Below are 13,620 nucleotides of genomic sequence, written 5' to 3'. Positions count from 1 at the left end.
TAGGCATAAGGTTAGCAGTGTGGTTAGCGTTAAGGTTCAGATCTGAATTTAGGAAGATACATTGCAGAAATAGGTGTTTTATAACTTTGTCTGTGGTAGCTAGTGACGAACCTATCTACACTGCGTGTACAAAATATTAAGAACACCTGCTCTTCCCATGAGACTGACCAGGTGAATCCAGGTGGAAGCTATGATCCCTTATTGATGTCACTTGTTAAATCCACTTCAATCAGTATAGATGAAGGGGGATGAGACCGGTTAAAGAAGGATTTCTAAGCCTTGAGACATGGATTATGTATGTGTGTCATTCAGAGGGTGAATGTGTTATTTAACAAGGCAAGCCAGTTAAGAATAAATTATTATTTACAATGACAGCCTACCAAAAGGCCTCCTGCGGGGAAGGGGGCTGGGATTTGAAAAATAAATAAATATAGGACAAAACAGACATCACAATAAGAGACACCATAACACTACATAAAGAGAGACCTAAGACAACGGCTCAGCATGGCAGCAACACGTAACACAGCATGTTATCAACACAACATGACAAAAGATTTAGTGCTTTTGAACGGGGTATTGTAGTAGGTGCCAGGCGCACCGGTTTGTGTCAAGAACTGCAACTCCCCTGTTTTTGTTTTTTTATTTTTACGCTCAAGTTTCCTGTGTGTATCGAGCGAGAATGGTCCACCACCCAAAGTACATCCAACCACCTTGACACAACTGTGGGACGCATTGGAGCCAACATGGGCCAGCATCCTTGTAGAATGCTTTTAACGCCTTGTGGAGTCCATGCCATCATGAATTGAGGCTGTTGAGAGCAAAAGAAAGGTGTTCTTAATGTTTTGGACACTGTTTAATGGTGCCGTACCAGTTTGGGGTCAAGTGCCCTTTTATGATGATCATCACAACCCTCCCTCCAGTCCGGTGTTGCGCCCGAACCAGATTTTAACAAATCATGAACAGTCAAACAAATTAAGACCAGGAAATGATTTGCTGGGAAATGTGGGGCAAGAAACAAGAGGAAACACATTCATAATTCAATATTGATTTATTTTCAATGAATATGAATTCAAAATGTAGAAGTTATGCAGCGCAACTAACTCATTCTAAAATGTTTTACAAAAATAAAACAATTTCATGTTAATTTTACTGACTAAAATAACACCAAGTTAAAGAGTTTATATTCTTCAGATCCGAGCACAGCTTTCATATTGTATTTTTTTCATTCTGAGAATCACTTCAGAATATCGTGCGTTTCACATCCCTGCTTTTTTCCCACCTGGTCACAACAGAGGTTAACACTTTATCCACAGCAGGGACACTAACCCCTCAACAATAGATACACAACACTGGGTCCGTACAGGCATCACAGGGTTAAATAGCAGGGGTAAGAGGTTTAAGTTCAGTGAATTTGGGTCTCACGAAAAGCACTTAAGATGTGTCATAACTAGAGAAGGGCTTCCTTAACACATCTCCTTTCCAAGATGACCATTGATGGATGCAAGCTTTACATTTGAGAAAGCATTATTGAAGGTCTATTGGTGCAAATTGTAGATAGCTTAAAGCAATTGTTTATTCTGGGAACCACAGTGAGGGAAGTAGATAGAGGAAAGGAGGATATTTAAGACAAGGATCATGCACATACTTCCACTTAACCCTTATAGCCTTCACTTCAGCCCAGAAATAGTCAGAGGATCTCTGACTGTTCACTAGAAATACCTGCTTGTTTGGCAATAAATACCTGTAAGTCACTCTCAATAAGAGCGACTGCTGAATCAGGCTTTCCCAAACTCGGTCCTGCGAAATGATTGAAACCAGGAAGACAACACAGGCTTGGTTTTAACACTAACCACCAATACAGTTGGAGTGTTTTGAAGTGTTTTACACTTCATACTGTATGTTTACAACCCCTGCGTAGGATCAAATCAAATAGAACACTGTCAATGATAGTGTGTACTCTGCATGTCATGGTTTACAGGAAGATAACATTTCAAAAAAGGAAAAAATAAACTCATTAAAAACCAAGTTTGCATTCCAAAAGCTCTTAAACCCAATCCAGCTTCAGAGAAGTGTGCCATTTGGCTGTGGGTGCTGAGTAGGACTATGCTGAACGTCTTAAATACTGACCATGCCTGGGTTCAGATCACAATCACATGAAACTGAGAACACTACTGAGAGCAGAGACCCAGATGGATGTGTCAGAGAGAAGGACGGAGCAATGCCAAAAGCGCAGTTTAAATCAACGGGACAAAATAATAAAACCAATTTTAAAACGAAATATAAAAGACACTTTTGGCTGAAGTGTCTTGTGTAGAGTTCTGTTTTCCAGTCAGGTTACTGAGCACACAGCTCAGCAGAATAGCTGCTCTGTGTTAAACTGGGTTTGTCCCAGTGCATCCAGTAAGCCCTTCTACCTTTACATTACATGTATACCTCCTAGTTAGCAATATGCAGTCGCCCTTAATCATATCCTACATTAGGTAATCACTCCACTGAGATTCAAACAAAACAGCATACGATCAGGAGGCGGGTGGGAAGAAAGGGAGAAAGTCTGTATTATCAAGTCTTCAACACCCCAGAGTGACAGTAAGGGGTCAGAGAGAGAGCTGAGGGGATGTCGTCTAGTCCAGGGGTTCCCAAACTTTTTACTTCCATAAATTGAACGGTGAAAAAAAACATGCATAGACCAAAGTAAAAATGTTGCAGTTTTAAAGCTTATTTCCTGTAAGTCTACACATTTTTTTTACTGAAGCTGAAATTAAAAATGATATTTTAAGCCATTTTTAATGAGGAAAAATATATAGGTCCATTATCTTTTATACGCACTTTCTATTTAGTTGTTTAAGTGTACGAAGAAAGATTTTTCCATCTCAAAAATGCATTAAAAAAGTATATATATTTTTTGTAACGCACAAGCAACCCACCTGAACCTCTGGTTCCGACCCACAGTTTGGAAACCACTGGTCTAGTCAATAGCTCTGAAGTGGTATTTTCTGCACATCCAGTCTGAAGGTTTGGGAGTTGGGGGGGGTCACTGGGTAGGGGGGATGACTAAGAAGTTCTGATGCAGTCTGTTGAAAATAGGATTTAGGGACAGGGAGGGGTGTTAGAGGGTCACAGAGAAACAGGATTTACGATCAGTTGTGTTGTAGTGGTCAGAGGTTAGGGGTCAGCTGTGGTGTTGTAGTCTCTGGCAGACGGTGAGGCGGAAGGCGGAGCTGAACACGTAGCCGATGCTCTCCTCCACCTCTTGAACACGGCGGAGGAAGCGACAGCGGTCTCTGGCTAGCTCCTCCCACGGCCCACGCCTGTCCTCATCGTCCTCGCTGGCGTAAAACTCATCCACCTCATCACGGAAACCCACCTGGAGAGAGAGAACTACATACATCACCACAGACTAGAACCTTCTCACTCAAACACCTGCAGGCCAGATGTAAAGTTTACTTCTGCGTACATTCAAACTCACTAGACGACATTTCAGCTTGACAAAACTAGGTCAACTCAATATCACCTCAATATTCTGAAAGGAGAAACTGCAGTGCATAAAGCATCCAAAACTGAAACCTACAATTATGTCAACAACAAAAGACACTTCCATTTTAAACGGTAGTCCTAACCGACATTCACACACATAATGAAAAACACACTTGCTCCACAGCTCTCTGCATTTTTTCAAATTTCACTCAATCAATTTAAGAAACTCAACTAGGCCCTCTAAGCAGCATTCTTAATGTGACAATGAAATGATTTAGATTTATACCCATCGCTCATCACTGGGAGGCCACACTACACGTCTAGAGCTGCAACCGTTTGGGCAGAGACCAGGAGGCAAAGTTTGTTTTTAAAGGGGGGGAGGGGGGATTGGCTGTGTGATGGATGCCCCATAGCTCATCACAGAGACAATAAATATCCTCCATAAGCAGCAGCCTACTGAGGTTACCAGTACCATCATACACCATCAGAGTGGAGGTTATTACAGACGGAAGACACTGAAATCTGCTCGGCATGGGCTGAAGGGTTGGGAGAACGTTGTGGAAGCATTGCAAGAACGTTATGAGCCAGCGCGTCGAGTCAGAGAAATAAAAATATAAGGGCTTCAGAGAAATTCAATTTCCGTCTCGCTCAGTTATCACCGTTGCTAAGTAACATGGCAGTTGTGTGCTCCTAATAGGAGGATAATGTAATACAAAGGGCATGGAAAATACAGCCAGACTATATCAAAGACAGCCGTGGGACTGTGCTCGTGGATGACTAGGTCTACTCTCATGCTGATTATCTTCCATTCCACTGGCTGGGACAGACACGTTTCACAGCAATGTACTGCTAGAGTATTACTACTGCTTTAGCTACAGCCTTCACTCACATCTGTCTAACAGCAGTCAATGTGCTGCTTTAGCTACAGGCTTCACTCACATCTGTCTAACAGCAGTCAATGTGCTGCTTTAGCTACAGCTCTATGAGTGACTGATCAGTCATAGCATTTCAGCACATTTCAATGGGAATGTCTATAATGAAATTTTTTTATTACATTATACAGAGCTGTAGAGGATCACTAAGTGCACCCAGCCTCTCCGACTCTGGTCTCCCTGGTACAGATATGGGACTCTTACACCAGCGGATCACAAGAGAGGGGGGGAAAGGGTTGTTGCATAGGTTTCCATCACTCACACAGTCAGACAGGAATACTAACACATAAAAACAGAACAGCAAATGCAGTCAGTCCCTCTTCCCCTTTCTGTATGCTGAGTGAGTAATAGACTCCAAAGTTCTAAATCCATCAGTTAGAGAATGTGGTAAAGTTTGAATTTTCCCACAACAACCCAGCCCAAAAACTGTGTGATAACCACGTCGGATAAGAAGTTTGAACAATGAGCTCCAATTATTATTTATTTTTTAATGAACGTACACGTCTTTCCAGACCACATGAGCCGAAGTGATGTAGAAAAACTCACGTCAGTCACGGGGTCTGGAAAACCCGCTGGCCCCGTCAGACTATGTCAATGCAGTATAAGTACACCACAGGAGATAAAACAATGCTTCCTCTTCAGCTACTCATTAACAAACAGCCTCCAGCAGTTAACTGCTGAGTGGGAAGATCAATCATTTTAGGAGTCATTGCCAGGTTCTCACATTTTACTACAGTCATGTGAGTGACCAATGCCCATGGATGACAATGTGACTAATATTATTTAAGAATAGACTTACCATTTTGTAAAAACAGAATGAGGAACATATGAATATCAAGGTGTGTGGCGCTTTCTTTAGGCCTACCAGAAAGTCGCCAATACTGACCTTTTTAACTGTGACGCAGGCCGTGGTGGTGATCTCTGGGGTGGGAAGGATCTCTGAGAAGCCACTGTCCAGTCTCTCCTCTGCCTCCTCCTTCCTGTACTGGGGGGGTGAGTGGCTCTGTCCCTGGTCCTGTCCATGACGGGGGGTTGTCTTGCTGCTCTTCTTACAGCACGCCCCTGTCCCTGCTTTTGCCCTGGTCCAGACTGGCTCTCTAGTCATGAGCAGGGCCTGGAAGTTGAATGGGCTGTAGGGGTCTGAGGAGGTGCTGAAGGAGTCCCACAGCCTCAGGCTCTCAGCCTCATCCACCTCACTGCTGCTGGACTCCGAGCCAAACTCCTCCGCGGGAGAGGGGGAAGAAGAGAGGGGAGAGGGAGGTTGCTCTGAGGGTGAGGTGTGAGTGGAGCAGGCTGTGGTGGCTGTAGAGGTGGAGTGGATGGTCTTGGGGGTGGTAAGGAGGGCAGTGAAGTTTTGGGGATTGTAGGGGTCCCTGCTTTGGCACAGTGAGTTCCACAGTCTTTCAGTCTCAGAATCATCCTCCTCTTCATCGTCGTCATCCAACAACTCGGAATTGGAGAATTCTGATGAGCCCTCACTGTCGAAACCATCGTCATCCTCCTCGCTGAGTGAGTCGTCTGATTGGCTGTCGTCGCTGCAGGGGCTGCCCATGATGTAGGCAATGGCCTTGTTACTGCACTGGGGGGTGGAGGGGGGCAGAGCGGTGGTAGACACTGATGGACCCTCAGCCGCCGTTTCCTCTTCCTCAGAGTCTGAGAAGTCAGAGTCCTCAATCTCTTCCTCCTCCTCTAATTCCATCCCTCCAGTGGCAGCAGTCTCACCCACTTCTCTCTGATTGGATGCGTCCCTCTCTGGCCCACTCTCTCCAGAGCTCCCCTGTGTTGGCGTGTCAGATGTGATGGTCTCTTCCTTCATCTCTGTGATCCCCTGTAGCTCTTCAATGGGAGGCCTTAACATGTACAATCTGGAGGTGGATTGTTCTTCTTCCAGACTGGAATAGCCATTGTCCTGGTCAGGGGTAAAAACTGCCACCTCACTGCAGGCAGTGACAGCTCCAACTCTGACAAGATGATCACTGTTACCGACTGTTTCCCGGTGATCTAACGAGAAACTGTCAGGGAAAGGGAGAGACTCTGGCCAGGTGGCCGTTTGAAGGCTTCCATTGTCAGTTGGCTCCTCTTTGTTGCAGGAGGCGCCAGTGCTTTTGCCGTCCATTGATTCGCTATCATCGATCTGTGCAAACAGCCCTGTTGGCTTGGTAACTGTAGCCTTTGTACCACACTCTGGTTGAAAACAATGACCATTACTGTTGTTTTCCCCAGTGCCCTCTTTTCTCCAAGACAAATTTGACAGCCACCCTTGAGCGCTACTGGTTCCCCAAAGCCCACCCCACCAGTTACCAGCGGTACTATTTTCTCTGGCTGACACTGCGTCAGATGACCAACCGTTCCCACCGAGTACATGCCCTTGCTCCGTGTGTTTCATTTCCTGAGCCGACGCTGCGTTCAACAAAACATGACTGAGAAAACCTCTCGCGATTGCGAGGTATCCTACCGGAGTTTGTTGCCTTATATTTAAGTCCATTTCAGCAGCATTTTGAATCCCTAACTCGTAAAGAGAATCTGCTGTCAACCAACTCGGAGTACTATTACCTGACGCTGCTAGCCCAGGGCCACCATGCTGGTATTGCAGGTACGATAGATGATGTGCATGGTGTTGAGTTCCAGGCAAGACGTCGTCCAGTTGTCCTAAAAATGTGCTTTCTGCCTCTACAAAGTTATCTTTGAAATCCCCACTGACCCACCCTGTCACATTGTCAGGCAGGGCAGGAGTACTAGGGCGCCATGGTATATACTTTTGCAGAAATGACAGGGCAGGCCTAGAAACCGCGGAGAACATGCCCATCCACGAGCGCTCCTGGTTTGGTTGCCGGAGAGAGGCCACTCCATGCCCGGCGGGAGTGGATGGAGGCGTCTTCACACCAGAAAAGTGTTCCTCGCGATTCATGTTTCTAAACATTCTCAATACTGGCTTGTGGCTAACAAATAGTCACTATGCAAGATACATTAGTAAAGTTTCGATCAAGAATACCGCTTGACAACTTCCTGCTGGGAAGTTTGTTAAAGCTTTTTGGTTAGTTAGCTAACATACACGTGTAGGACAATTTAACACGCTGACATATAGTAGCTAGTTCACAATATATTAATAACTCGTGTATTAACTAGACTGCCAAAATAAATATGCCAATCAAACTTTAGTCTGGCAATAAAGGATAACAAGAACTAACGTTAGTTATCTAGCTAACTAGTGCTAATAATGCTAGTTTGAACAGCTGTTACCTGGCTAGCTAACGTAATCTTGATTTTGAGAGCTGTTCGTTTCGCTGGAAGTTGCTAGCGACACATTTGAGACATAACTTGGTGTGCACTCCAGAGCACTGTCCATAGTTGCAGGTGAAACATCCATTACCGTTGTCCCTTATCCAGCTTCTTACACCGAAAGGCTAGCAATAGCATACCGGTTAGCCCTCCTGTTCAAGCGAATACCATCGTCCATGTTGTCCATGGTATGGGAGACATTTTCCTGAGAGTGGTGGCTAGACTTATTTCGCGCGGTAAGCATCGTACAAACAGGGGTAGTGAAGGTAGAAAGTGAGCAAAGCCTTGGCGAGTCATAGCATGTGGAGAAATGCAGGATAAACGAAGATATGCAATCCATCTTGGTCTTGGTTGGAGAAAAAGCTGGTTAGATTCTCGCACGTAGCACCAGGCGACAGCGCAGTTGCAAACCTTGATCCGAGACTTCAACGAAGCTCAACAATTCATTACAATAAAATCATGGAATGCATCCGTATGAGAAATATAATATTCAATAGATATCAACTAAATAGACAAGCTCGTTATAGTACTTCAGTGCGATACTTCTGTTTTTTACAATCATGGTTGCGATTCCTTGTACAGTCGGTCGACTCCTCTGCCCACTTTTCAGAAGAGGATTTCATCAGAAAATGTAGGGGGCGTCGTGAAAGAGGTCTTGTAGAAATGTTTAGGGACCGTCGCAGTTACCATCGTCAGGAATCCACATGGCGATTATGCATGACATGACACGAAATTACCCTGTCATATAATGAAAGTGAATATCCTGACTCCTGCAGCATACTAAAGTGTATGCTCAGTGTGACAGGTGTTGAGATGGTGATAGTTCACACAAATAATATCACAATACTGGGTTTCAAGATAAACTCAATAGTTAGAAATATTGCAGTCGAATGCATTTGGCAGTCTTTCTAAATATATATACATTATTAACCCTTGGGATTATATAGGCATACTAGTGTGTTGAGAATCAAGTTCATGTTCCACTCTGTGTTGCTCTCCAGTTACAGGTTTTTGCATGGCTACCAGTGGTGGAAAAAGTACCCAATTGTCATACTTGAGTAAAAGTAAAGATGCGTGCTCAGTCCCCTCCTGTACTCCCTGTTCACTCATGACAGCACGTCCAGGCACGACTCCAACACCATCATTAAGTTTGCTGATGACAACAGTGGTAGGCCTGATCACCGACAACGATGAGACAGCCTATAGGGAGGAGGTCAGAGACCTGACTGTGTGGTGCCAGGACAACAACCTCTCCCTCAACATGATCAAGACAAAGGAGATGATTGTGGACTACAGGAAAAGGAGGCCCGAGCACGCCCCCATTCTCATCGATGGGGCTGCAGTGGAGCAGGTTGAGAGCTTCACGTTCCTTGGTGTCCACATCACCAACAAACTAACATGGTCCAAGCTTACTAAGACAGTCATGAAGAGGGCATGACAAAACTTATTCCCCCTCAGGAGACTGAAATTATTTGGCATGGGTCCTCAAAAGGTTCTACAGCTGCACCATCGAAAGCATCCTGACGGGTTGCATCACTGCTCGGCCTCCGACCGCAAGGCACTACTTAGAGTAGTTCGTACGGCCCAGTACATCACCGGGGCCAAGCTTCCTGCCACCTCTATACCAGGTGGTGTCAGAGGAAGGCCCTAAAAATTGTCAAAGACTCCAGCCACCCTAGTCATGGACTGTTCTCTCTGCTACCACACGGCAAGCGGTACTGGAGCACCAAGTCTAGGACTAAGAGGTTCCTAAATAGCTTCTACCCCCATGCCATAAGACTCCTGAACAGCTAATCAAATGGATACCCACTATTTGCATTGCCCCCTCTGGAACGCTGCTGCTACTCTCTGTTATTATCTATGCATAGTCACTTTAATAACTCTACCTTACATGTACATATTACCTCGACACCGGTACCCCCTGTATATAGCCCCACTATTGTTATTTTACTGCTGCTCTTGAATTATTTGTTATTTTCATCTCTTACTTTTTTTGGGGTGTTTTCTTAAAACTGCATTGTTGGTTAAGGGCTTGTAAGTAAGCATTTTTGTACCTGTTGTATTTGGCGCATGTGACAAATTTCATCAATGGAAAAAGGATGCATCAGCTTAATTACGAGTCTCATAGCAAAGGATCTAAATACTTATGTAAATAAGGTGTTTTTATTTTAATTTTAATACACTTGCTAAATTGTCTAAAAAACGGTTTTTCGCATTGTCATTATGGGGTATTGTGTGTTGATTGATGAGGATTTTTTTTAAATTTAATCCATATTAGAAAAAGTCTGTAAAGTAACAAAATGTGGAAAAAGTCAAGGGGTCTGAATACTTTCCGAATGCACTGTATACAGCTAAATTGTTGTGAGAGACTGTCCCTTTTGCTCCTGATTCCCAAAATACTTATGTTGTTAGTCATGATGTATAACATACAATGCAGCAGGTACTGTATGGACATCCTTAAATTTCACTGTGCAATATTGTCCATATGATAACACAGACACACTGTCTCCAAACATAGCTAATAGTAATAGCCTACCTACAGTGGCTTGCGAAAGTACTCACCCCCTTGGCATTTTTCCTATTTTGTTGCCTTACAACCTGGAATTAAAATAGATTTTGGGGGGGTTTGTATCATTTGATTTACACAACATGCCTACCACTTTGAAGATGCAAAATATTTTTGTGAAACAAACAAGAAATAAGACAAAAAAACAGAACTTGAGGGTGCATAACTATTCACTCCCCCAAAGTCAATACTTTGTAGAGACACCTTTTACAGCTTGGGGTATGTCTCTATAAGCTTGGCACATCTAGCCACTGTGATTCTTCAAGGCAAAACTGCTCCAGCTCCTTCAAGTTGGATGGGTTCCGCTGGTGTACAGCAATCTTTTCTCAATTGGATTGAGTTCTGGGCTTTGACTAGGCCATTCCAAGACATTTAAATGTTTCCCCTTAAACCACTTGAGTGTTGCTTTAGCAGTATGCTTAGGGTCATTGTCCTGCTGGAAGGTGAACCTCCATCCCAGTCTCAAATGTCTGAAAGACTGAAACAGGTTTCCCCTAAGAATTTGCCTGTATTTAGCGCCATCCATCATTCCTTCAATTCTGACCAGTTTCCCAGTGCATGCTGATGAAAAACATCCCCACAGCATGACGCTGCCACCACCATGCATCACTGTGGAGATGGTGTTCTCGGGGTGATGAGAGGTGTTGGGTTTGCGCCAGACAGCATTTTCCTTGATGGCCAAAAAGCTCAATTTTAGTCTCATCTGACCAGAGTACCTTCTTCCATATGTTTGGGGAGTCTCCCACATGCCTTTGGGCGAACGCCAAACGCGTTTGCTAATTTTTCTATTTAACAATGGCTTTTTTTGGGCCACTCTTCCGTAAAGCCCAGCTCTGTGGAGTGTATGGCTTAAAGTGGTCCTATGGACAGATACTCCAATCTCCCTTGTGGCGGCTTTGCAACTCCTTCAGGGTTATCTTTGGTCTCTTTGTTGCCTCTCTGATTAATGCCCTCCTTGCCTGGTCCGTGAGTTTTGGTGGGTGGCCCTCTCTTGGCATATTCTTTCCATTTTTAATAATGGATTTAATGGTGCTCCGTGGGATGTTCAAAGTTTTGGATATTTTTTTATAACCCAACCCTAATCTGTACTCCACAACTTTGTCCCTGACCTGTTTGGCGAGCTCCTTGATCTTCATGGTGCCGCTTACTTAGTGGTGTTGCAGACTGGGGCCTTTCAGAACAGGTATATATATATACTGAAATCATGTGACAGATCATGTGACAATTAGATTGCACACAGGTGGACTTTATTTAACTAATTATGTGACTTCTGAAAGTAATTGGTTGCACCAGATTTTATTTAGGGGCTTCATAGCAAGGGGAGTGAAAGCACATGCACGTACCACTTTTCAGTAATTTTTTCATTTCACTTCACCAATTTGGACTATTTTGTGTATGTCCATTACATGAAATCCAAATAAAATCCATTTAAATTACAGGTTGTAATGCAACTAAATAGGAAAAAAAGCCAAGGGGGATGAATACTTTTGCAAGGCATTGTATATCGCATGGTTCAAATCAAAGGAGGTTGGTGGCACCTTAATTGGGGAGGACAGGCTTGTGGTAATGGCTGGAGTGAAATCAGTGGAATGGTATGAAATACATCAAACACATGGTTTCCATGTGTTTGTTGCCATTATGAGCCATCCTCCCCTCAGCAGCCCCCACTGGCTCAAATGCACAACTCATGGGAATGTCTTAAGAATAGAAGATTGGACCAACTTGATTGTCAATGCTTTTGTGTGTGCCTCGTGCCTGGATTGAGCTTTTAATACTTATGAGAGTGTTTCATGCTAGTTTGTGTCATGACGTGGTCCTTTCTGGGTATAAATCATGGCTCCCCCCCTCACTCTCTCCTACACCCAGGTTCTGTTATCTCAGGTCGTAAATTCCTGGAGGAGACCCTCTCCCCCTTTTCATGCAGAGAGACCACAGAGTGAACCTAGGATTTCACGTGGCGGAACTCCTAAATCCCCAAAATGGGAAAATGAAACAAAATGTCCACTTGTAGGAATGGTCCGTGGACACTTAAGGGACGCGTATGACGAGTGTGTTTCATTCGGTGACCTCAGAGAAGACAGGAAACACACATAACTATATGTCTGAATGGGTACATTTCTCAATTATGGGGTTTGTTTCTAATTCTTGTATAAAAGGAATGAGTAAAGATCAAACTATTTGTGAAATGGTGTAATGCGATGTTGAACCTTTAATATGAGAGAATTGTATTCCCTTTAAAGTTTAAGTAAGTCATTGGCCCACCCACGTGAGCACAGACATGATCAGGCGTCATAGAATCACCTTTTCTACTGTTACAAATAAAAAACCCTCCTGAGGAAATCCTCTTCAGACCACGCATATCTCGGCGTAAACTAAGGTAGCACAGGTTTGAGTTTAGACTAAGCAAACCCACAGCGTGAGCTGTGATTGCGAATAGTTATTCAATTCCTAACCATACCACGTGGAGCATTGGCTACACGGCTGGAAATGGTTCAACTCTGAGACTATCGATCCCGACAGAATACGAGCAAATCTTAGATACTAATTACTAGTCTGCAGCTAGAAATTATGTAAACCTGAGACGAGAATACCGACAACTGCTGAAACATCTATCTATGAGAACATTTCTGAATGGTACTCTGAAGTATCCATTCTAACCACGAAAACAGGGAAACAGAAAGAGAGAGAGAGACTCGGAAGAACTGACTCTCCAGCAGACGGACCGGATTCCAACAGGGAAGATTAAGACACATGGGCGTAAATATATATTGATTGCAATTATTCCCGAATGAGTGAGCGTTCATGTGCTTAGGATTAGCCGTTCAACCATTATAATTATCAACTATGTATAGTGATCCATTTTGTCTTTCCCGCTCTTTCTCAGTCCACACCCACTTCCCTTTGTCCACCAAGCCGTCATATCGGCTTAGCCCACTAGGGAATCTTACCTATAATTTGTTAGTAACATATCTACTGTTTGTTTGTTTATGCATTTCTGTGATTATTTAGTTAGTCAGTAAATAAATGATTAAGTCAATTGGTGTATGGACGATTTATAGTAAAGGCTGGGTTCAAGCAGATAGGCAACAATTTACGACGTTTGGAATGAGACTGACGTGAGGTAAAGAATAATTCAATAATAGAAGCCTAATTGATCAGATATTAAAATATCTGAAGAGTTATATTCTGAAAATTATTACTTTGTAATCTGAAGATTTTCCGTGGTGTCCCGACTTCCTAGTTAATTACATTTACATGATTAGTTTAATCACGTAATAATAATTACAGAGAATTGATTTAATAAAATAACAGTCTTCACTTTTAATGATGCCAAAGACACGACAGTTGATTGGTTGTTTCAGTTGGGGG

At 43.5% G+C, this 13,620-nt stretch overlaps 1 protein-coding gene and 1 long non-coding RNA gene across 2 annotated transcripts; one reads left to right on the top strand and one right to left on the bottom strand.

Moving 5' to 3' along the window:
- Window positions 1–1,029: 1,029 nt before the first annotated feature.
- Window positions 1,030–8,363, bottom strand: ppp1r15b (protein phosphatase 1, regulatory subunit 15B). Its single transcript, XM_071336193.1, has 2 exons — window positions 5,293–8,363; window positions 1,030–3,364 (listed from the first exon to the last, which is right to left on the bottom strand). Exons 1-2 carry the CDS (start codon window positions 7,324–7,326, stop codon window positions 3,170–3,172), a joined length of 2,229 nt encoding a protein of 742 aa, XP_071192294.1. The 5' UTR covers window positions 7,327–8,363; the 3' UTR covers window positions 1,030–3,169.
- On the top strand, window positions 6,871–13,288 carry LOC139536066 (uncharacterized). Its single transcript, XR_011667254.1, has 2 exons — window positions 6,871–6,999; window positions 8,687–13,288. It is a non-coding gene; the product is annotated as an uncharacterized lncRNA (long non-coding RNA).
- The last annotated feature ends 332 nt before the right edge of the window (window positions 13,289–13,620 follow it).

This window comes from Salvelinus alpinus, chromosome 12 (assembly GCF_045679555.1).
Source record: "Salvelinus alpinus chromosome 12, SLU_Salpinus.1, whole genome shotgun sequence".
Lineage (NCBI taxonomy): Eukaryota > Metazoa > Chordata > Actinopteri > Salmoniformes > Salmonidae > Salvelinus > Salvelinus alpinus.
This window is presented reverse-complemented; position numbering and strand designations above follow the sequence as displayed.